The 22,500-nt window shown below is 40.8% G+C and overlaps 2 protein-coding genes and 1 long non-coding RNA gene across 3 annotated transcripts in view; 1 reads left to right on the top strand and 2 right to left on the bottom strand.

Annotated features, from left to right (window-relative positions):
• Window positions 1–7,474: 7,474 nt before the first annotated feature.
• Window positions 7,475–9,354, bottom strand: msx1a (muscle segment homeobox 1a). Its single transcript, XM_056472567.1, has 2 exons — window positions 9,007–9,354; window positions 7,475–8,171 (listed from the first exon to the last, which is right to left on the bottom strand). The coding sequence occupies exons 1-2, from the start codon at window positions 9,299–9,301 to the stop codon at window positions 7,756–7,758; spliced, it is 711 nt and encodes a 236-aa protein (XP_056328542.1). The 5' UTR covers window positions 9,302–9,354; the 3' UTR covers window positions 7,475–7,755.
• Window positions 9,355–14,222: 4,868 nt separating this feature from the next.
• LOC130240245 (uncharacterized) lies at window positions 14,223–17,149 on the bottom strand. Its single transcript, XR_008838751.1, has 4 exons — window positions 16,850–17,149; window positions 16,245–16,398; window positions 16,079–16,155; window positions 14,223–15,430 (listed from the first exon to the last, which is right to left on the bottom strand). It is a non-coding gene; the product is annotated as an uncharacterized LOC130240245 (long non-coding RNA).
• A 3,131-nt stretch (window positions 17,150–20,280) lies between these two features.
• stx18 (syntaxin 18) overlaps window positions 20,281–22,500 on the top strand; it is a 6,303-nt gene continuing 4,083 nt past the window's right edge. Inside the window, exon 1 of the mRNA XM_056472758.1 lies at window positions 20,281–20,472. Coding sequence (XP_056328733.1) covers window positions 20,308–20,472 — 165 coding nt within the window. The 5' untranslated portion in view covers window positions 20,281–20,307. The remainder of the gene's footprint in view (window positions 20,473–22,500) is intronic.

Here is a 22,500-nt window from a genome sequence, read left to right as displayed (position 1 = left end):
CATACACACACACACACACACACACACTCTGAGAACAACAACAACGCACACATACACTTAGATAAACACATGCACACACTGAGAACAACACACCGAGATTAACACACACACACACACACAGACACACACGTCACATAAAACCAAAAGCTTCATAATACTGCAATAAAACACGATAAACAAGCACTTACCTCTACACTCTGTGTGTGTGTGTGTGTGTGTGTGTGTGTGTGTGTGTGTGTGTGTGTGTGTGTGTATTTGTTTGCATGCGCGCGCGTGTGTGTGTGTGTGTGTTTGTGTGTGTTTGCATTCCACTGGCAAGGGCAGAAATTCCAGAGGAAATCAGCAGAACGCCAGGCCTTCATCTCACAGCGTCAGTAACACTGCAGGGCTGTTCATACGCTGCATGTTTGGTTTAATAACACAACACACACACACACACACACACACACACAGAGAAGACATGCATAATCTACATTTACAGCAGTCATAACTCCTATATATATATATATCTATATGCGCTTGCCTCAGTTACATCTCAGTTCCTCAGTCGTGCGCTTCAGTGTTTCACCATGTCTGAGTTCACTAATGAATAAAGGCTTTGATTAAGAACAGCTGCTTTCTCATGTGTGTGTGTGTGTGTGAGTGTGTGTGTGTGTGAGTGTGTGTGTGTGTGTGTGTGTGTGTGTGTGTGTGCGTGTGTGTGTGTGTGTGTGATTGCCTAATGCCTGACCTACTTCAGCTCAGTGTTTGGCAGCAGATATTGAACATCTGCAGGTCTGGGGTCAGTGCAGGAGCTCTCCTGTTTCCCAGAGTCCAGAGCCGCTCACAGACCTCAGAACAGACTGAGGCGTTAAACATCAGGCGGATGGTGATGTTAACACTCCTGTATAACACAGAACTGAACTAATGTTCTGATGAACACACACACACACACACACACACACACACACACACACACACACACACGATTAAGAGCCAGTATTGGATAACATCAGTTCAGTTTAGCAGCAGACGCACAGCACTGGCGGACAGTAACTCCAATAAATGCTCATTGTATTATAAATAATATGTAATATCCACCTCTTTCCCTGTGTTGTTTATTAGTTAGCATCAATAGCATAATACAGCTAATACCGTCGCCTGGCGTGAGATTAAGCGGCATTAAAGGTTATGTGGAGCTGAAGGTGTGTCCTCATCAGGTGCAGCCTTGATCACGTGGGCTGTGGATATATACGTCATTACGTCCACAGTCCAGTGATGATCGTGTGTTTAGTTTTAATTATTAGCGGGAAACTCCAATCAGTTCGCCCAAAGGTGTCGGATGTGGACCTTCCTGCCACTGATATAACAACCGTCAGCAGAGCTGCAGAGTGTGGACACACTGAACCGTCATGATGAAGATGAAGATGATGAGGAGGAGGAGGAGCAGCGTGTGAGTTATTCATAATCATGCCTGACATCATGCTACACCTGGCTGAGAACACACACATTATAAACCAGCTAGACACAGCAGGTGACCTGCATGACAGAGACTGCTCCTGTCGTGAGGATGATGGACATTCAGCTTTATTTATTATAGCGCTTTATAAATCTCCGAGCCGCTTTACTGCAGCATATAGTGAAAACATGAGGGTGAGATGGCGCAATCCTCGAGGACGGTCCTGCTGTAAATTAAGCTCGATGTGTTCTGAAGATAACTGTATTTAATAAGCTCGCGGTGTGGCGGCGCCCCCTGGCGGAGGAACGCTGCATGCGCTCCGCTCATTACAGTGTTTTACAGACGCTAGGACACATTTATCAATACTCAGCTCACTTTTGCAGAACTCTTGACACAGTGAGCACAACAGAAGTCTCTGTGGGCTAAACTGAGGATCAATTCTCAGTGTTTTGGCACAAAATGCATTCAGTGACTACATCTCTCCAATCTGATCAATTCTTTTCTCACTCAGACACCCAAACTCTGTACACACAGGACATTTAGCACATGCTTACATACTGTTTTCAACACTGTTAAACTTCTATTCAGCACAACAACATCATGCAGAACTGAATGAGACGGCACAATTCAACTGCAATATTTGACTGAATATATTTCACATCTATAATTGCGGTTTGAGCAGACAGATCAGCATTACTGTTGTGTCTGGATCAGTGGATGGTGAGGAGACAAACTCTTGTATTTTGGAATTACTAAAAATAGAGGACAAATAAAGGACAAAATATTGAGGAATTCTGCATCACGGCTGATTCATTTCAGTAACACATACTGCCGTTATAAACAGAGACGTGTCGTCAAGAACACACTGTGTAATGCTGCATGTTGTTAGTGTGTTCAGCTCATTGTTTAGTGGGTGACAGAGTGTGTTTGTGGGCTGTCCACCTTTACTAGTGTTCTGGAAGAGTGAGTGTATCTGAGAGCTGGATCAAGTGTTTTGGTAGTTGTGGTGCATTTGGAGTGTGAAATGAAGTCGCTCAGGAGAACTGTGTGAAGAGCAAGAGTGAGCTGAGTATTGAGGAACGTGTCCGAGCGTCTGGAAAAGCCTCTAATCTCCACCGTTTGATCAGAAGGCTGTTCATGATCTCTCAGGCATCACTTTTGTTTAGTTTTGTATTATTAGACTGAAATGCACAACAACACAACACTCATATTTATACATTTAGTCAGTATTTCTGTCTGTAATGTGAAGGCTTTGATTAGCAGAACGACTGATCAATATTATAGGAGAAATAGAGAAGATTGAGGTTAAAAGATGTGATGTATATGAGTTTAAACTAAACTTCAGTTGTAAATAGCGGAGCCCCCCCATCATCATCACAGCGATAACAGCAGAGAGATTATTCCTGATGATGATTAAACCATTACAGCTCATCCTCAGTGGCTTTGGTGCATTTCTCACAACACTGTTGACATTTGCACAGCAGTTCCTGCGTTTCTCTAATCAGTTATTCATTCGTGCACATCACACTAGCAGTTTCTCATTCCTTCCAACAAATCGCGAATGCCTATAAACATGCATCCACTGCATTCATACGACACTCTGCTGTTTATAACATTAGCATCTGCTTATGTCATGTCAGTCTAAACGTGTGAATGCTGAATAGTCACTCCATATTAAACTAATAGTCCTCATTTCAGTACTGGAGTCATTACACACACACACACACACACATGCTGAACTAGTCAACATCTGTCAAGCTCAGTTCATAAAACTGTTCAAATCTTTTTGTTTATCTCATAAAGAGAACATGAGAAACCCATTTGATTATCTTGTTGATAGACAGTGGTGTCAGGACTCTTCATCTTGATGATGCTGACACCTTCATTGACATCAGTACTTGCTTTAGAGGAATGAGAAGTGACGCGCTTCTGCAGGTTATCAATAGGTTTTGCAGTTTGTAATTGTTTTGAGAAATGCTTTAACTGTTGTACAAATGGGAATAGTGAGAAACGCACCAGAGCGACCGAGAAACACTGAAAACATCCTGCTTCTAGAGCATTTACAGAGGAAGATAGATTTAGAAAGACTGACTTTATAATAAAATAGACATGACAAACGTTTGCTAATGATCCTCTATAACAGCTGATCTGTAGACAACCGACATCACCTTAAAATCGAGATTAATTAATGACCGATTCAACCAGAAAACTTCAGATAGATAGATAGATAGATAGATAGATAGATAGATAGATAGATAGATAGATAGATAGATAGATAGATAGATAGATAGATAGATAGATAGAGATATACAGATAGATAGATAGATAAATAGATAGATAGACAGACAGATAGTGACATTAGCAGCATTGTAAAACAGTCAGAGGTAATGTCGTGGTGTTCTTGATGAAGCGCGTATGTAAAACTGTCAGAATTGGGTTATTTTCAGCGGTGGTTTGCGGAGAGCATGCGCACTGATATAATCGCAGTTTTACAAGGGTTTCAGGCAATTTTCCATCCTGTTTACAGCTTTTGTTTTATTATTATCTGATAATAAATCAGGATAAACGGTTCCCACAGGCTACATCTTAATAACCTCGGGCCACATTAGTCTCAGTGTGTGATGGTGATGTTTTGCTTCTGTTTCTGACTCTGAGGTGGAGTTATATTGAGCATTCTCCTGGTGAATTTATTCATTTTAATTGGGTTGTTTTACATGAGTCTTCTTGCCACTGAATAAACAACACGTGTGTGTTTCTAGTGTTTAGGGACATGGGCTATTTAGGTTTTAACTTCCCACCATTAGAAGGCAACAGTTTTCCAGTGTAGACCCATAGGGACCACAGTTTCCTTAAACCCAATCACATTAAACTATATAAAAATCTGTCTTTCATGGGTTTGTTTGTTTGTTTGTTTGTTTGTATGTTTGTGTTTCCAGCAGGATGTTTGTGTCTTTAATTCTGTCGTCAGGCTAATTTGGAAGTGCAGCTAGCAGAGAGTTAGCATTGGTTGAGTAAAATCTTAGGGTAAAGTATGGTAAATAAACACTGATATGGGCTTTAATGATGTGGTCATACACATGATCCTCACTCTTTTCTCTGTGATTTATTGATTAGATGCTATTTTCCTGATTCAGTCAAACATCTGTGTTAAACAGTACATATGAGATTAATATGATTACTGATGCGCTGGTCAGCTGCTGTTTCCTCTGTTGTCTGCTCTGTCTTGGCTTTTCTTCACATGTTCACTGGTTTATTTTAGTCTTTATATATGCGTATATCTCTTTATGTTTGAGTAAAGCAACATTTAAATAAAGCAGTATAGTGGAAGCGAACAGCTTTACTCATAAACGACATCGCATAGCCTAGCTGGGTTAAAGTTACTTTATTAATAGCATTATGGGATAATTATGGTCTTATTTTTAACATTGGCACAGTTGGATTATTGTGTTCATATTTGTCTGAGTTATTGTCTTCATATCCGTAAGCTAAGACTGAAAGTTTCTTACACAGTCTCGGTTTTCTGTGCAAGTCATCGTCCATTTGATGAGTAAAATAAATGTCTGAAACCTCAGGCTGTGTGTTTATAGAAACATTTAATAGAGACAAATGAAGCTGATGTTCTTCTCCTGGTTTGAACATCAGTGGTGTCGCTGCTGCGTGTTTGATAAAGAAGGTTAAAGCCGCATTGGCCGCAAGGGGGCGCTTTAGTGCAGGGCAGAACTCAATCCACAGGTTTGAATGCAGATGCGGGTTTACAAATAAAATAACATCTGGAATCATTAGATGTTTAATTCAGCGTTTCTTTTCAATATCCATCCACTATATTTCACTCTGTGTGATTCACATCATCAGCAGTGGCCAAGTGTTATGGAGCTGTGTTGAACAGATGTGTCAGATTCACCTTCAGTTCACCAGAACATGAACATTTAGGAGATATTTTGAAGAATGCTGATGACTTCAATAGTAGGAAAACATGAGAGTCAGTTTTCAAATTTCATGTCAGTTTTGGGGTGAGCTGCGCCTTAAACTCGACGGATCTTTTCATCAGAAATGTCAGTAGATGTATAAAGCCTGGGCTCTCATGAGGAGGACTGGAGAAATCACTGAACATAACAACTCCCAATGCTCCTCATCCGTCAAGGGAAACTGCTGAGTTAAAGGTTTTACTGGCGCTTTAATGTTTGTGTTCAGTTTAGTTTACCTCTGTTGTGGGAGAAGATGTTTCACACACATCTATTTACTGTATTTTATTATAATGTAATTACGCATGCGTTCAGTTTCAAGAGATGTTGCCCGAATATAATGTGTGTAACAGGCCTACACGAAATAAGGGCTGAAATATCTTTCCTCTGACATCCCTGAAGAGCGACACACACACACACGCACACGCACGCACACACACACACACACGCACGCACACACACGCACGCACACACACACACACACACACACACACACACAGGATGACAGACGTGGCGCCAGAGAAATGAAGCGCCGATTCTCTTCGCAAACTTCCCGTTGTGATATTTTGGATGATAAAAACAAGTGACTTTTGTTCCGCTGTTCGCCCGGGGCGTGAAGACACACACACACGCACACACACACACACACACACACACACACACACACACACACACACTCAGCTCTCCTGAAAGCAGCACGGATCCCCCTCAGGTCTTTGTGTGTGCGGGTCCCCCTTTCAGCCTGCGCGCTCACCCGTGTGATTCTCGTCGTATTGTCATTATTGGCCTTTTATTAATTACCGAGCGGCGACTGCAGAGTCCAGCGGTGTCTCCAGCTCCGGCCGGTTACATATCCACGGAGACCGCAAATAAATGAATCTTTAGCTCATCTAAATCTGATGATTTTCACTCTGCAAATCTCAGTTTCAGTGGTTTATTGATCCCTGAAATATGGTGAAATTGTGTTAAATTAAACCCTTAAAATACTGCTGCATCTGATTAAACTATCCGCATTATTAATACAGCTTTATCAAATGAAGAGAGATTTACAGGGGTAGTTCACCCAAAACTGAAAATAATCAATAAACTCATTTAATCATTTACTTCGTTTGGAAATGTCTGTCTTCTGCTGAACACAAGCGGAGTTATATTGAAAGTGCTGAAAGCCTGTAACCATTGACATCCATATTGTTTTTACTATATGTGGAAGTCAGCGGTTACAGGCCTCTAACATTTTTCAAAGTCTCTTTTTTTGTGTTCAACAGAAGAAACCCAAAATTTGGAAATCCCTCGAGGAAGAAGAGTAAAAAGCGAGTAAAGTTTACATTAATCTGTGAGCTGTCCCTTAACCCTGAGCTGCTGCTGATTCACAAGTGAATGAATGCTGGATTTATTCTGCTGTTTCTGTTCTGCAGGTTCGGTGTTTGCTGTAATTTCATCCCTTCAATAAGAGGATTCCTGTCAAGTGATTTCAGGTAATTCCCAGTCAATCTTTAATGTAACGCGCTCGTTTGATCTGCTGAAAGTGCTCTGTGGATGCTGGCGCCATCAAACCCCATCAGTGTTATTGCAGAGCAATAAGCAGCAGCTGTGGAAACACTGGAGCCGGCTGAAGGACACGCACATCTTAAAGGCACTTTCAGCACGACACGACACTCAAACAGCGCCTGTTCTGTCTGTGTTCACCTCACAGACTCCTGTAGATGTGTCGGCGGAGTAATGTCGCGTAATTATGTGGAGCTGTAAAGTGGGTTTACATTTCACCGACACACGCCAGCCTGGAGAGAGCAAACACACAGGCGATGCTGAAGACTCTTCTCTTAGCATTATTGGATATAAGCAGGATTTTTCTAGAAAGGGTGTAAAGATGTAGAGGATGATGTGTGTTTTATTCATCGACATTAGTTTTCAGTGTGCTGTTTCTGGAGTTTTTCTGAAATGCCCACAGTCTCTCTTAATATATAGAACATGTAAACAATGATGAAAGAGCGTTCGGCATTAATTTATTTAGGAAATATATTCATCATATAAATGGTGCTTTTATGCAAATGTACAATATTTTACAGTTCAGGTTTCCCTTTCGAAGGGAATCATTATAACACCCGTCAGTGTTGTTCATTTATAAGATGCTCTATTTAAACATCATCTGGATCGTAGACGCATTGCTATGAATGCAGGAGGTCATGCAGACTGTGTTTCCTCCGACCTACCTTTGGCCAAACACACACCGAAAGCGGCTGACGGCCGCAGGAGACGCGCCACCGTCAGAGTAAATCTAGTTCCTCTTTTACCGGGATAGAATTGGCGGCAGTCACTTTTCTGCATATTTTGGGGTGAACCGGACCGGTCCGTGTGTTATGCTAAATGGTACATGCTGTATCCCATGTGTGTGTACAGTCCGACCGGGCTCACACTCGCGGAGTGTCTGTGAAACGGGTGTGATCCGGTGGAGTAAGCCGGGATGTGGGCGCCGGCGGGAAACGAAATCCCGAAAGCGGGAGGAAGCAGGGGTTTGGCGGCCATTTTCAGCTTCTCCAACTCGGCCTCCTGCAGCCGCTTGGCCTTCGCCCGTCTGTTCTGGAACCAGATCTTGACCTGGGTCTCCGTCAGGCTGAGGGAGCTGGAGAACTCGGCCCGCTCGGCGATGGACAGGTACTGTTTCTGCCGGAACTTTCGCTCCAGCGCCAGCAGCTGCGCCGTGCTGAACGGGGTCCGCGGCTTCCGGTTGGTTTTGTGTTTTCTCAGAGGACACGCGGGAGGACTGAGACGACCTGAAGTCAACAAAACAAACACAGGCCTTTACAATCATCAACTTGTGATTATAAGTGGCTCGGAGGTTTTAAAGGTCTAAAATATGTCGCAAATACATCGTTTTGTTATTGAGCAGGTGCCAGAGCCCACCTGTGTCCCCTTATAGAGGGATAGTTTACTGACACCGCTAATATCTATCCCTTTACCTGTTTACAACCTTTATGGGTTTCTTTTTTCAGTTGAACACCAGATGATGTTGTAAAGAATGTCTCACACACTTTTACTACAGTGGAAGAAATCTATTGGCTTCCAGCTTTCCTCAACACATCCTCTTGTGTTTAAGAGAGTGAGGAACCGGTCAGAGATGATATTATTATATTGAGTACTCTTATTTTTGGGTAAACCACATTTCTGCTGCAAAGCAAAACTCAAAAGGAATGAGTTAGTCATATTGCAGCAGTATTGGGGTAAAGTAGTCAAACTTTCACTTTATTATATAATTAATATAATTGTAATATTAATTTAGGCTTAGTAACTTAATATAATTTCAGGAAAGTGCTAATTTGCTAATTCTAAATCATATAATCAGCCAATGACTATTAAAGTACAACACTGTTCACAGTCAGTTACACACCGCTAATGTTGTTTTGAGGTCATGCACATCATTTCAGACAGAATGTGTGAATATTAACAGTGGACCGGGTCACGGGTTGTCGCTGTTCTAAAATGACGGAATGTGCGAATAGAAAACCCGGTTAGCCCAGTAATCAAGTGTTCGTCATTACAGAAGAGAATCACGGCCCGTGGTCAGAGCATGCATCTATTTAACTTTGCCCGAGCATCACTGTTACTCACTGGGGGAGAAGTGGGCAGCCGGTACCCATGTGCTCCGTTCCGGGCTCTCCGGGCTCTCCGCCTTGACCGGCAGCTGCAGAACCTCCACTGAAAACGCCAGGCGAGCATCAGCATCTGGTGACCCGCGACTCGGTTTCCGGTCCGCCATCAGCGCTTCAACGCTGAACGGGAGAATCTTCGGTCTGTGCGGGTCCTCCTGCACACCGACGCGGGTCTGCATCTCCGGTTGACCGGCCAGCATCACTCCGGCATCCTCTTCTGCAGTTTGGGAACTCATGGTGACCACTGGGGCCATGCGCGGTGCACCGGGACTCGCTGAGATTTCAGTGTAAAATAAAGCTCCGGTGCTCAGAACATGCTGGTGTGTGTAACTCTGTGGAGTACTGTAAGATAATAACACGCGCATGACCCAATCAGAAGCGAGGGGGCGGGGCTAAAGTTTATCCTGAAGTTCGCCTGTCGCTGTAAAGGCAGTGTGTGTGTGCGTGTGTGCGTGCGTGTGTGCGTGTGTGTGTGTGTGTGTGTGTGTTGTGTTCAAAGAGCAAAATAAAAATCCCCTGTATTTTGTAGCACAACTTTAAATTGTTGAAGTATTTTTATTACAGCTACATGTTGTTGCACAAAGGCTTATTGTTTGTTTGTTTTTATTTTGTTTATGTTTAGCATCCGGAATGGAGCCTATAAGGAATAATCAGTGCCATTTTTCTAAGAGCAAATATTGCAAATATTAATACATAATAAACTACATTAATGAATTCAGAACACGCATGTTAATAATATGATTGCGCACTGCCGTGTGTCCATACACAGTTTCAGCTCCAGTAACTGTGAGGGTGTTCGATCAGAGCTGATTGGTGTTTCACTGAGGTCATTATTAGTCTCGGCGGTGTTGTTGTTTGGCGCCAGCAGCGGCGGATCAAAGCCAGAACTTTAACCCTGATCCTGCAGAGCCGCGGGACACTCCGACCGACAAATGCCGCTTCTTAACCGGCCACAAGCCGCTTTCCAGCTAGCTCTCTCTCTATTTCTGTGTGTGTGTGTGTGTGTGTGCGTGTGTGTGTGTGTGTGTGTGTGTGTACTGCTGCTGACGCTGACAGGACATTCACAAGTCTCTGTTGTTGATATTCCCGGGCCTTTCCCTCTGCATAGCCTACGTTCCCGCTCTTTCTTAATTGGTTGTAACTGATAAAATTACACGCAAGCGGTAATCTAGCATTTCCTTAATTTCACATCCGGCTCTTAAACGGGATAAATCTGTAATTAGGCTTGGAGACACTCACAGGCCATTAGATGAAATGAGCGGCGCTGTGTGCGCGCGCTTTGAAGTTTCGCGCCGCGGGAATGTTTGATCAGTAAAAATGACCCACAGAAACACACACTTACACACACGAACAGCTCTAAACACCCGCCGCCCGAGAGCAGAGCTGGAGGATCTGCCCTGCCCTGGGCTGTGTTGGTGTAGAGGCGAGCTTTGTGTGGAAACAGAGTCGGGGCAATTAGCATGCCAAACACTGAGCTTTAGGGCCAGTGATGTGCCGTGGAAAAGGAGATTACCATAGTGTTTTATTGAAATCTCAGGGCAACAAATGAGGGCTGAACTGCGACACAAAGCGACTGTAAGTCCCATCGGAGCTTTGTTTAACTTCACAAACTCCACCTTTGATTCCGAGTCTGGAGGCAGGCACGTGAGACAAAGAGCCTTTGTGCTCGCTCTCCGAGAGTTGTCTTAACCCTTTTCATGCAGAGTCTGTCAATTCTGACTTAAAAGACTTTAAAGGTTCCTTGGATATCAAAAGACGGTCCGAGGGAAACGTTAGCCCCGGGCGGAAAGCGGAATGTGTGTGGATCTGCGCTGTCGCCGCGGAACATGTGCGAGCCATTACGCGCTGCCCAAACTGCTGAAGTGGTGCTGCGGTTCATGTGGTTTACATGATGCCCCCTGTATGAACACACACACACACACACACACACACAGGCGCTGATTGAGTCTTAATGTGGAGGAAGAATGCGCTGTGATCAACATGATGATGCTCTCGGTGGAGATGAAAGGCGGAGCGGGAATCATTACTGATAATGTCTCCTATTTCAAAGCAATTAGCGCAATCAGGCGTAAAGAGCCACTCAATGCCTCACGGTTATTTAAGCTCCTAAACGCCACAGTGTCGCCCCCTCTCTCTCTCTCTCTCTCTCTCTCTTTCTGAAACCGCATGTCACTTCACTGTCAGCTTTATACACACACACACACACACACACACACACACACACACACACACACTCTCTCTCTCTCTCTCTCTCTTAAACAGAATTGCATTGCAGATGTGATGAAATGACAGTCCTCGTGTGTTTGTACAGGGGTTGTGAAGTTTATATTTTGCATTATTAATATTTGAAAGTGTAAATATTGATTTATATGTTTTATATAAGCTCACACACTCTTCCGAGAGCCGCGCTGTAAATCATGACAGCTCTGTCGGGTTCAGGACATCCACACACACCGAAACATTCATTACTCGTATTTTAAACTATCCTTCCAATAATGTGATGCATAAATGAATAAAGCAGGCCAGCTAGAAAACCCCTGAATAAAACTGATCATAAATAAAACGAAATAAATTATGATGTAAAATAAAAAAACAAATAAATGTTTATACAATTGTTATAAAACTATTCTTACAATAATATTTTTCTTAATAGCTGTTTATCCATCTGGGAAATAACTATGTTTAACGCGACATTAGAGTAAAGGTCATCATTGGAGTTCGCTGTGTTCTGTTTCTACTCTTTATTTTCTCCTTCTGTTTGTCCAGCATGTGAATATGTCGAGCGTCTGGACTTATTCGCGATCTTCTGAAAGTAATTGATTAATCTAATACATGTCCTGTTTACTACAGTTAAACTGAGGAAATATGCGCCCTATATATAAAAGCGAAAACATTACACTGAATCGAGACTCAATCAAACACCTGAACAGGATTATTAAGAACTTTATAATGTTTATTTTTTAAATTGAGTCATATTATATTAGACATGATGTGTCGGTGTTTTCTCTTATTTTCGTACCTTTACATTCATTTAGTTTATTGTAATAAAGTCAAATAAGATTTTGTGCAGACTAGCTAATATTCAACTCAATTCCTCTGTATTTCTATAGCGCTTCTACAATGCAGCTTAACATAGAAGTTCTAGTAGATTAACACTGTCAGTCCAGTTTTCAGAATTGAGGTTCAGTTTGAATGGAATTATATGTGTTATATAGAACACGCACACTTTATTATTATTATTATTATTATTATTATTATTATTATTATTATGATTCTTCTTCTTCTTCTTATTATTATTATTATTATTATTATTATGATTCTTCTTCTTCTTATTATTATTATTATTATTATTATTATTATTATTATTATTATATTATGTCGGAATGTTAAAGTTATTTCTTTGTGACAGAAATTATATAAATAATATTTTCGATCTGTAGGGCTAATAAATGAATCTGGCGTTTGCACACACACACACACACACACACACACACACACACACACACACACACACACGCACACACACACGCACACACACACACACTCAGCCTGATATCTCTGTGTAAACCCGCAGACTGCAGTCAATCGCTTCTCTCTGAATTACCTGCCGATTGAGTTTAATTAGCGGCAGTTTTACACACAGAACTTGTTAATAACATTAATTTCAACCCACTGAACTGAATAACGCGTCTGATGTGCTGCTGCTTAATCACTTAATCAAATGTCTAATATGCGGATAACAAGCTAACAAATCAAACACTGACAGTCTGCTTAACAGGGAGCATCGTGTGCTGGAAAATACCCGAATATAGCCCGATCCTTCTCTAGGGGATTAAAGACTAACAGAACAAAATAATTGAATAAACATTTATTTTTTTAGCATGCATTTTTAGCTTTTTGCCACGTTTGTGCAATCATCTCATTTGGTGATATAAAATAACGCTATTTAATTTATGATTTGCTGAAGCAGTGATGCATCATCAAATGTATTTAAGATATGAACTTTGAATTTGTTTAATTCACGCAAAAAAAACAAAACAAAAAAACAACAACAACGACGGCATAAATTTGAGCTAATAATAATAATAATAACAATAATAATAATGATGATGATAATAATCTGATCAGTCTTTCTAATGAAGTCTTTAATTCAGCTATAAATGCAGCCGTTGAATTATGACAATATGCCGGAAGATGTTTTGGATCTTCCCTGTTTTGATATGTCCTGTTAATTTGCTCCTGAGCTTTATTTTCTTTAAATATTCATTGTTCTTTGTTAATCGTGATCGCATGTGTTTAAAGCTCTGCAGCAGACGTGCTGAATCAAAATGAAATTATTAATGAAAAATCTAAATTAATGCTGTCAAAACAAAAACTTCATTAATTATTCACGTTAATGTTAAGACGAATTGACTTTATGGCCAGGTCTAGTGAATTCAGGTTGTTGTTGTGTGCCATTGTTATTAATGATATTATTATTGTTGTGTCTATTGTTATTATTGTAATTATTGCTGTTAGTTTTTTTATTGCTTTTTTTGCTATTATTATTGTTATAAATATTATTTGCTATTATTATTATTGCTATCATTATTAGTAGTAGTAGTAGTAATTATTGGGGATGTTGTTGTTGTTATTATTATAATTATTATTATTATTATTGATATAATTCTTATTATTAGTAGTAGTAGTTATTACTGATATTATGATTATTATTGTTGTGGTTGTTGTTGTTGTTAATGATATTATTAGTATTGATATGATTTATTATTATTATTAGTAGTAGTAGTACACTCAAAAAAATGATTTGTTGGACTTACATAAAAAAAGAGTGTCAAGTGGTTCCACGTAACTGTGTTGAGTAGTTTCTACAAGTAACAATATAGTTGAATGAACTAAAGAAATCCAGGTAAAGTTTACAAAATGTTTCTCAGTACATGCAACACATTTAGACGTGTCATTATTGCATTTTAGTTATATGTATATTTTACTTAGTAATGTTATGTAAGAATAATTAACTTTTAGTATGTAAGGTGAACACGTTTTTTTCTTTTTTTTATTCACTTTTAAAAGTATGTGCTCTACAAATGTAAAACTTAAATCATCAAACATATTTTTAGAAACAAAAATAATTTATTTTTTGCAAGGTTTTGCAACATACAACTGCTAAAAACCCATAAAACTACTTCAATTTCACAGGTCCTTAGAAACAAATACACAAAAACATCAAAGGTTTTACACTCAACATTTACAAGGTCTTTTAATGTGCAACTGGCTTCAAGAATCTGAAATAATCTTACTTTGAAAAATTAAATACATGGAATGTTAAAATACTGCTAAACTCTATTTCTGATCTTAACAATGAATAGTAAGAGTAACATTCAAAATAGCCTCTATTTTTGTAAACATCCACAAACCGCTCAAAAACAGTTTGAAAAAAATGTAAAAACAACATTTTGGTCAATAGTAAACATTCTTACAATGTGCTACTTCCTTCAAATATTGTAAGAAAAATGTATGAGCAAATTTACAAAAGAATTTTTTTTTCCAAGACTATCACGAAATGCTACAATGCTCAATTGCTGATATTTCAAAATGTTTAAGCTATTGTTAAAACAACTGGCCTCTATTTATGAAAACCACCACAAAAATAACAGTTCGTTTCAAAAAGACAGAAAAAAAAACCATGAAAAAAAACAAAAACAAAGAATGTTTACTATTGACCAAAATGTACTTTTACTATGTGCAACTTCAAGTAATAAATTTTACTTGGAAAAAGAAAAGAAAAGTTTAAGACAGGCAGCATGTCACAAACTAATACAGTGCTCAATTTTTGATATCTCAAATCGTTCGAGCCATTAGTAAAGAAAAGATTAAAACTGAAAAATCTTTGAATTTTTGTAAATAACCAAACAATTTTAACCATTTAAAGTTACAGAACTCCATTTAAAATGTTGGTTCCATCGACAAAGACAACATTAAAACCCTTAATTTTAAAACCAGAAACAATTTAAATGTCACAAAAAAGCTTCTTCCTTTATTTCTTTCATTTGTCCAGAATGATGTACTGATTCAACCAACAGGTTTGTTCTTAAGAACTTGTATTATGAGTAACAGTTTATGTGCATCAAGTCCCAGCAACACTTTCTGGAAAAACTCAAAAGTGTATTTCAGGTCTGAAGGATAACTGAGATTGAAGCTGTATATGACTCTCAAAGAAAGAGCACAAGCCTAGGTGACTTCGCCAAGGTTCTGAAGCACATTTACTCCCTCAAAAATCAGTCCAACATCTGATGGTGGGTCACAGGCTTCTGCACCTTCAGGTCTGATGATGTAGATTCCAATGACAATATTGCCCATGTCTTAGAGTTTTCAAAGTCTGTGTCCTACAAAACACAAAAACAGTATCAATGTTCAGTCAGTTTAATTCCACAAAAATACAGATTGTACATTTAGAGAATTTTGTATCTACTGTCCATTCCTTAATCTTTCACATCACGCACCGCATTTACTTAAATAACTACTTTACTGTGTTTGTTAGGGTGGTCAAAAGTACAGGCTTCTGTGCTGAATTTTAAAAATGTGAAGAAACCAACATTCTACCAAAGAAATTCAATTGGCCAGTGTTCTTGTGCTCAACAGATGTGACTGTGAACACTGATAATCGCTTAATGCGGTTCCTTAATATTTCTGCTTAGACAAATCTGCTGAGAGACATCTTCAAAAGCTACCATACGTAAATGTAATCTGTGTAACCACTCGGTCAACAATATGAAGCAATATTATAGCCAATCAGAATCATATGTCGAGCATGTGAACACTATGGTTAATCAGCAGCCTAAGAATCTGCTCACCTGTGCTCAATTTCCTCAGAAAAATGCTAGCATCATCACAATCTTTTAATTTTAGGACTGACTGGTACCGAAGTCTGTACTTTTGACAACCCCAAGTTAAATATACTGTGTGTATTGATATTCCTTGACAATATTTTGCAGGGGCATTTTGGTATATATTCACTGCCAGAGAACACTTACTGTATACATGAGGTTTCATAGTCTTCATTAAGATACACAGAACATGCTCTGAGAATGCAAGTTCAGATGGTATCATACTGTAGAAGAGACATTAAGTGTAGACAATGAAAAAACACAATACTAATGTGGAAATTATTTACAAGCATCATAAATACAGATAACAAACCTTGTCGATGGTAGCCATCAGTTTCCAAATTTTACACCCTGCAATTCCTCCTTTTATGGTAGATGCTGGCCAGCTTGCTGGTGTAACCATCTTGTTTTGACATAAATGTTTGAATTAGTGGGACAGTAGTGATTCGACTGAATTCAGCAGCAATCTGTGGATTTAAGACACAAGATTATAATAAGGATAACTTTCATACAAGGCACTGTCTCACTGTTTTTAGGTGGTTATGGATGTGACAAAAATTTTATATTTTATTATCTATATTGCTGCAAAAACACACATGGCAATTGAACGTGGCTAGCGTTACACTTGCAGGTAACCAGATGTTCTCCTTTGGATGGCTACGATTAAGATGGCTGTGTAGCGCATTCCACGTTTTAAATCTATGCACAAATCTATAGTGTTTCAACAACTGTGATCTTGGAGTCTTTGCACTGCCACATGCTTTCCTTGAGAAACACGAGTCAGAATAACTGTCTAAAAATGCTAAAACTCAAAAGACTCCGAAATACATTCATAACATAAATTACCATAATTCTGTGAACACTCACATCACTTTTCTTGGCAATATTTAACAGTAAAGAGTTATGAAATACTCATACCTGACAAAGCCACCATCTTCTCCTCCTCAATGTGCTTCCCGCGTTCGTTTGTCTTCTGTTCTGCTCTGGTGCTCCACCTCTAGGTAAGCAGCTACGGTATCCACAAATATCCAAACTTAAGAGGGTTTTGCGTTTTACTCCACAATGTTAAGTTGGCCAGTCAAACCCTTATTAAGTAAAGTCTACAGCACTACATTTTTGTAGAAATAACATAGTTTACTTGTGTTAATTTAATTACTAATATGTTTTATGTAATGTGAACAAGGATGGGTATAGTAAAACTAACAATAAGGAAAGTTCATTTTTTTGAGTGTAGTAGTAGTATTAGTAGTAGTAATTATTGATATTATTGTTGTTATTAATGATGTTATTAGTATTGATATGATGATGATGATGATTATTATTATTATTATTATTATTATTATTATTATTGTTGTTGTGTTGGAGCTCGGATGTGTGTGTGTGTGTGTGTGTGTGTGTGTGTGTGTGTGTGTGTGTGTGTGTGTGTGTGTGCTCTTCTCTTCTTCAGTCTTGGTGAACGCGCGTGACCCGCGGGGTTTTTAATCACGGGCAGTCTGACGGTTAAATCAGCGCATCCCTCACTATAACGGCGATAAATCGGGAAAGGGCGTTTTCTGCTGCCGCCGTTCTCCGTCTGCGGTAGGTCAGCTCGTTAAACAGGCCGTTAAAGCGCGATTGATTCCCGCCTCATCTTTACGATCAGCCGCTATCAGCCCCGCCACACATTGAGCGCGCGGCCGTTTGTCTCATTTCCCGCGCCTAGAGCCCCGCCCCCAAACCCCGGGCGCCCCATAATTAATTCCTCATTAGACAGCTCTTTATTGTTTAATTTGAGCACTTCGTAATCAAATTGGGCAGATTAACCGCTACAGAATTTAGGGCTGCCGGAAAGTGAGCTGGTTTCATCTCCTCCGCTGTATTTCCTGCGATAAATGCTTCCTCCATTACCCAGAATGCCTTTTTCTGCTCTGATGGATCTGACAGATCCTCCGAGCCGCTTAACCGAGCCCATTAAAACGCCTTCACGGCCATATATTTCTATTACACGGCTAATTGTAAAAGTCAACACTACAAATTCACATTTATTTGTGTGTGTGTGTGTGTGTGTGTGTGTGTGTGTGTGTGTGAGAGAGAGAGAGAGAGAGAGAGAGAGAGAGAGAGAGAGAGAGAGAGAGTATATAAAACAGAAATGGATTAAAATATTGAGAGTTGAATGTGATTTCTTGACCTTTAGAAATGACCTGTATGTAGGATAACCTGCCCTGCCAACCTAATAAAGCTGTAAGCAGGCATTAGTCGATCAGCTGTTAGCCAATCAATAACAGCCTTTTTAGTTCATTTAAATATTGCTATTAGCAAGAGTCTCACCTGTTCGACAGAGTGCGATATTTAATCATTCATTAATTTTCCTTCAGTTTAGTCCCTTTATTAAACTGGGGTCGCCACAGCGGAATGACCCACCAACTATTCCAGCAAATGTTTTACGCAGCAGATGCCCTTCCAGCTGCAACCCAGTACTGGGAAACACCCATACACACTCATTCTCACACACACTTATACACTATGGCGCCATGTAGTTCATCAATTCCCCTATAGCGCATGTGTTTGGACTGTGAAGGTAATTGTGTAGTGCATCTGCATAAATATATAAGCACAGATAAATACAATTAAAAGGGGTAGAGATGAGGAGTATTGAGGGACAGTAAATCAATAATCAATAGTAAACAGTAATGCATTTTAATGTAATCATTATTAAAGTCACTGATGGTGTGGTGTCTTAAACTGCATGCTGTAAACGCTCATATACAGTCGCAGGCCTCATGCTCAGCTGTAATCTACACTGCAGGTCCTCAGATGTGGATATTGCTAATGATCGATAGCAGATATTGTGATTAATCAGGACAGAATCTGAGAAGCGCTGCTGCTGTCAGCATGGAGAGATCTCTCAGTGCAGGTCTAGAGGAGCTTTACAGTCAGTCAAACACAGACAGCTCATCTGTGGAGCTCCACAATGGAGAACATTCATTACTGCAGAAACCTCCACAGAGAACATCATACCTCAGCTTCAGGATCATTCAGTTCCTGAGGATCTGCGGAGGATTAACGAGGTCAGCATTATTCACGTTAATTACCACAGGTAGCTTATGAACATTAATAAAGCTGTCTTTACTGTCAGCATATGGAATTCATCAGGGGGTTTGCTGAGCTTCATTGTTTTCAGAGAGAGAGAGAGAGAGTGTGTGTGTGTGTGTGTGTGTGTGTGTGTGTGTGTGTGTGTGTGTGTGTGTGTGTGTGTTCAGGACAGGAGATTTATAGCTCAGTTTTCATCTGATATTGAACTGGATGAGCTCTACAGCAGCCTACTGCACATTCACTGATGCAGGAGACCGAGTCACTCACATTACTGTACAGCAGCGCTCAGCGTCAGTGTTCAGAGCAGAAGACAGACACTGATCATCACAGCACTGGAGGAGCGGTCAGCAGCGAAACTCTCAGACAGAACTGAGGAAGATGATGAAGATGATAAAGGTGATGGTGGTGATGATGATGAAGATGAGGCTCAGGTGTGCAGTAGGTGTTTCAGTATCACTTTATCAGCACTTTCCCGATCTGACATGGTCACACACGCACACACACACACACGCACACACACACACGCACACACACACACACACACACGCACACACACACACACACACACACACTACGGCCAGTTTAGTTGATCAATTCCCCTATAGCGCATGTGTTTGGACTATGGGGGAAACCGGAGCACCTGGAGGAAACCCACACCAACACGGGGAGAACATGCAAACTCCACACAGAACATTATTATAATGTTTTCTTTATGTTTTACTGAAATGGCCAAATTTTGACTGAGGATAACTGAATGTAAACGTCTCCTAATTAAACAGAAAATGAGGCGGATAACTGCTCAAAGCTCCACTTCTGGAAAAAAAAGAATCCCCCGCTGCGGCTGGCTGCAGGTCTGATATGATATATAATAAAGGGTTATTAAATGAAGGTGTGCGACTAACATGAGCAAAACTGCAGCAGTTTCAGCAGCGCAGCCATCAGAGAAAGCCCTCCTCATCTGCTTATAAACTCTTATAAAGACTAGATACACTGAAGAGTGCTGGAAAAAACAGCCGTGGAGGCTGTGAAGTTAGTCAGCGTCTGTTTTCCAACATTCTTCAAAATATCTGCGTTTGTGTTCAACAGAGGGATTAAAACGAGCGGAGGATGCGGAAATGCTGACAGAGTTTTCAGCTTTTAAACACTTTTAATAACCCCTCAATAGTATACTATTACTTACACTACAGGACGAGTGTGTACCCTGTAGTGTGCACTGTGTAGGGTGTAGCCTAATGTAGTTCACTGCTGATGACAGGCGCTAGTTTGGTCGCCGGTGAGTGACGTCAGTACGCGACGTGTCAGTCATGGCGGCCGATATTACACTGCTGTTCAAAGCGAGCGTGAAAACCGTGAAAACGCGGAATAAAGCGCTCGGGCTGATGGAGACTACCGGGAGAGAAGAACCGGGAGCCGCGAAGAGACCCAGACCGAGACAGAGGGACAGTTTCAGCTTCAAAGCCCGAGAAGTGGTGAGATAAACACACACATACACACACACACACACACACACACACACACACACACTATTAGGGTGAAGTTGGGTTTATTTTAGCAGTTTCAGACTTTCTGCTTAATAAGATAATTTCAGTTAATGATAAGTATTTGCTAATGTAAATAAAGGAATGACAGGTCGAACACTGCTCAGTCAGACAGCGCTGATGATGAAGATGATGATGATGATGAAGATGAAGATGAAGATGATGATGATGATGATGTTTATTAGTCATGTTTACATCTGATCTCAGACACAATATTCAGAGTATCATGATGAACAATGTAGAGAGCGAGTCATGCTGTCACTGCTCTAAAATAAACCAGAGTGTGTGAATATAAAACCCACTTTACCACACACACACACACACACACACACACACACACAGAGTAATAATAATAGAGAATAATCACACGTTCATTCATCATCATCACTGCAGTCAGCGGTTATATGTGGATAATACCTGATTAACATCACATCGTCTGAGTGAATAATGATGATGATGATGATGATGATGATGCTGGTTATTATATAAACTTTAAACACTCTTCAGTGACAATAATATCACATATTCAGTCATTAATTAGACAATAATGCTGCAGAACAGAAGCTGCACACACTATAATCAATGTTAAATTAGACGCACAGATACACACCAGGAAGGAAAAATCAGCGTGTGTGTGTGTGTGTGTGTGTGTGCGCGTGCGCGCCTGCATTAGTGTGTGTGTATTCGCGCTCAGGCTGATCTGGGGTCATGCTGGAGACTCTGCGGGACCCAAATATAATTGAATGGCAGAACCAGACCTGATCCAGGAGAACATCTTGAACATAATAAGAGCTTCAGTGCTGAGCGTGCGCTCTGAGCGTGTTCCAGAGCTGAGACTCTGAGTTTAACTAATTATTTTAGGTCATGTTCTCCTTTATGATGATGGGACAGTAGAGATTTCAGACAGGAGAGCATGGGGAGCAGAGAGATGTGAGGTTTAGCAAAAGACCTCGAGCCGGGGATCAAACTCAGGACGCCGTGAGCACAGGTGCTACAGCAGATGTCGGCGCACAGTATTGGTGCTGACATGACGGTGAGCCTTACGTGAGATTATGCATCGCTGATTAATCGTTCAGCCGTCCTGGAACTGTGGAGCTCATGTGAGGTGCAGATGGAGCAGGTGCAGTCACTGGATCACTGGATCATGGACATGTGTACGCATGTGTGAGTTTAGTTCAGTTATAAAACAACATCATCTGTAAACTAGGAGCACCACGGGGTCTCAGTGGGGTCACACTGTGGCCGTACAGCAAGAAGGTCTCTGGTTCGAGTCCCGGCTGGGTCAGTTGGTGTTTCTGTGTGGAGTTTGCATGTTCTCCCCGTGTTGGTGTGGGTTTCCTCCAGGTGCTCCGGTTTCCCCCACAGTCCAAACACATGCGCTATAGGGGAACTGATCAACTAAACTGACCGTAGTGTATGAGTGCGTGTGTGTGTGTGTGTGTGTGTGTGAATGAGTGTGTATGGGTGTTTCCCAGTACTGGGTTGTAGCTGGATGAGCATCCACTGTGTAAAACATATACTGGAATAGTTGGTGGTTCATTCCGCTGTGGCGATCCCTGATGAATAAAGGGACTCAGCTGAAGGAGAGTAATTGAATGTTTTCATCATCAACACACAGATGTGTCGTTCTGTGTGTCCGCAGGTTGATGCGCTGTGTGTTGTCTGAGTGAAACCTGATGTGTGTGTGTGTGTGTGTGTGTGTGTGTGCTCCTGTTAAACTGCGGTCACCTGTAATCCCTCATACGGTGTGTGTCGTGCGCATAAAGAGAGCATTGTAGCGCCGGCGACTCACAGAAAACACACACTGACCCAAACCCTGACACGGTGATCACTATCATCAGTTACCATGGCGACACGGTCAGAGCGAGAGCAAGCGCACGCGTGACTCCACTCCGTGTGTGTGTGTGTGTGTGTGTGTGTGTGTGTGTGAGAGGTAAACGCAAGGTTTCTGATGATGAG

The sequence above is a fragment of the Danio aesculapii genome, chromosome 14, assembly GCF_903798145.1.
Source record: "Danio aesculapii chromosome 14, fDanAes4.1, whole genome shotgun sequence".
NCBI lineage: Eukaryota > Metazoa > Chordata > Actinopteri > Cypriniformes > Danionidae > Danio > Danio aesculapii.
This window is presented reverse-complemented; position numbering and strand designations above follow the sequence as displayed.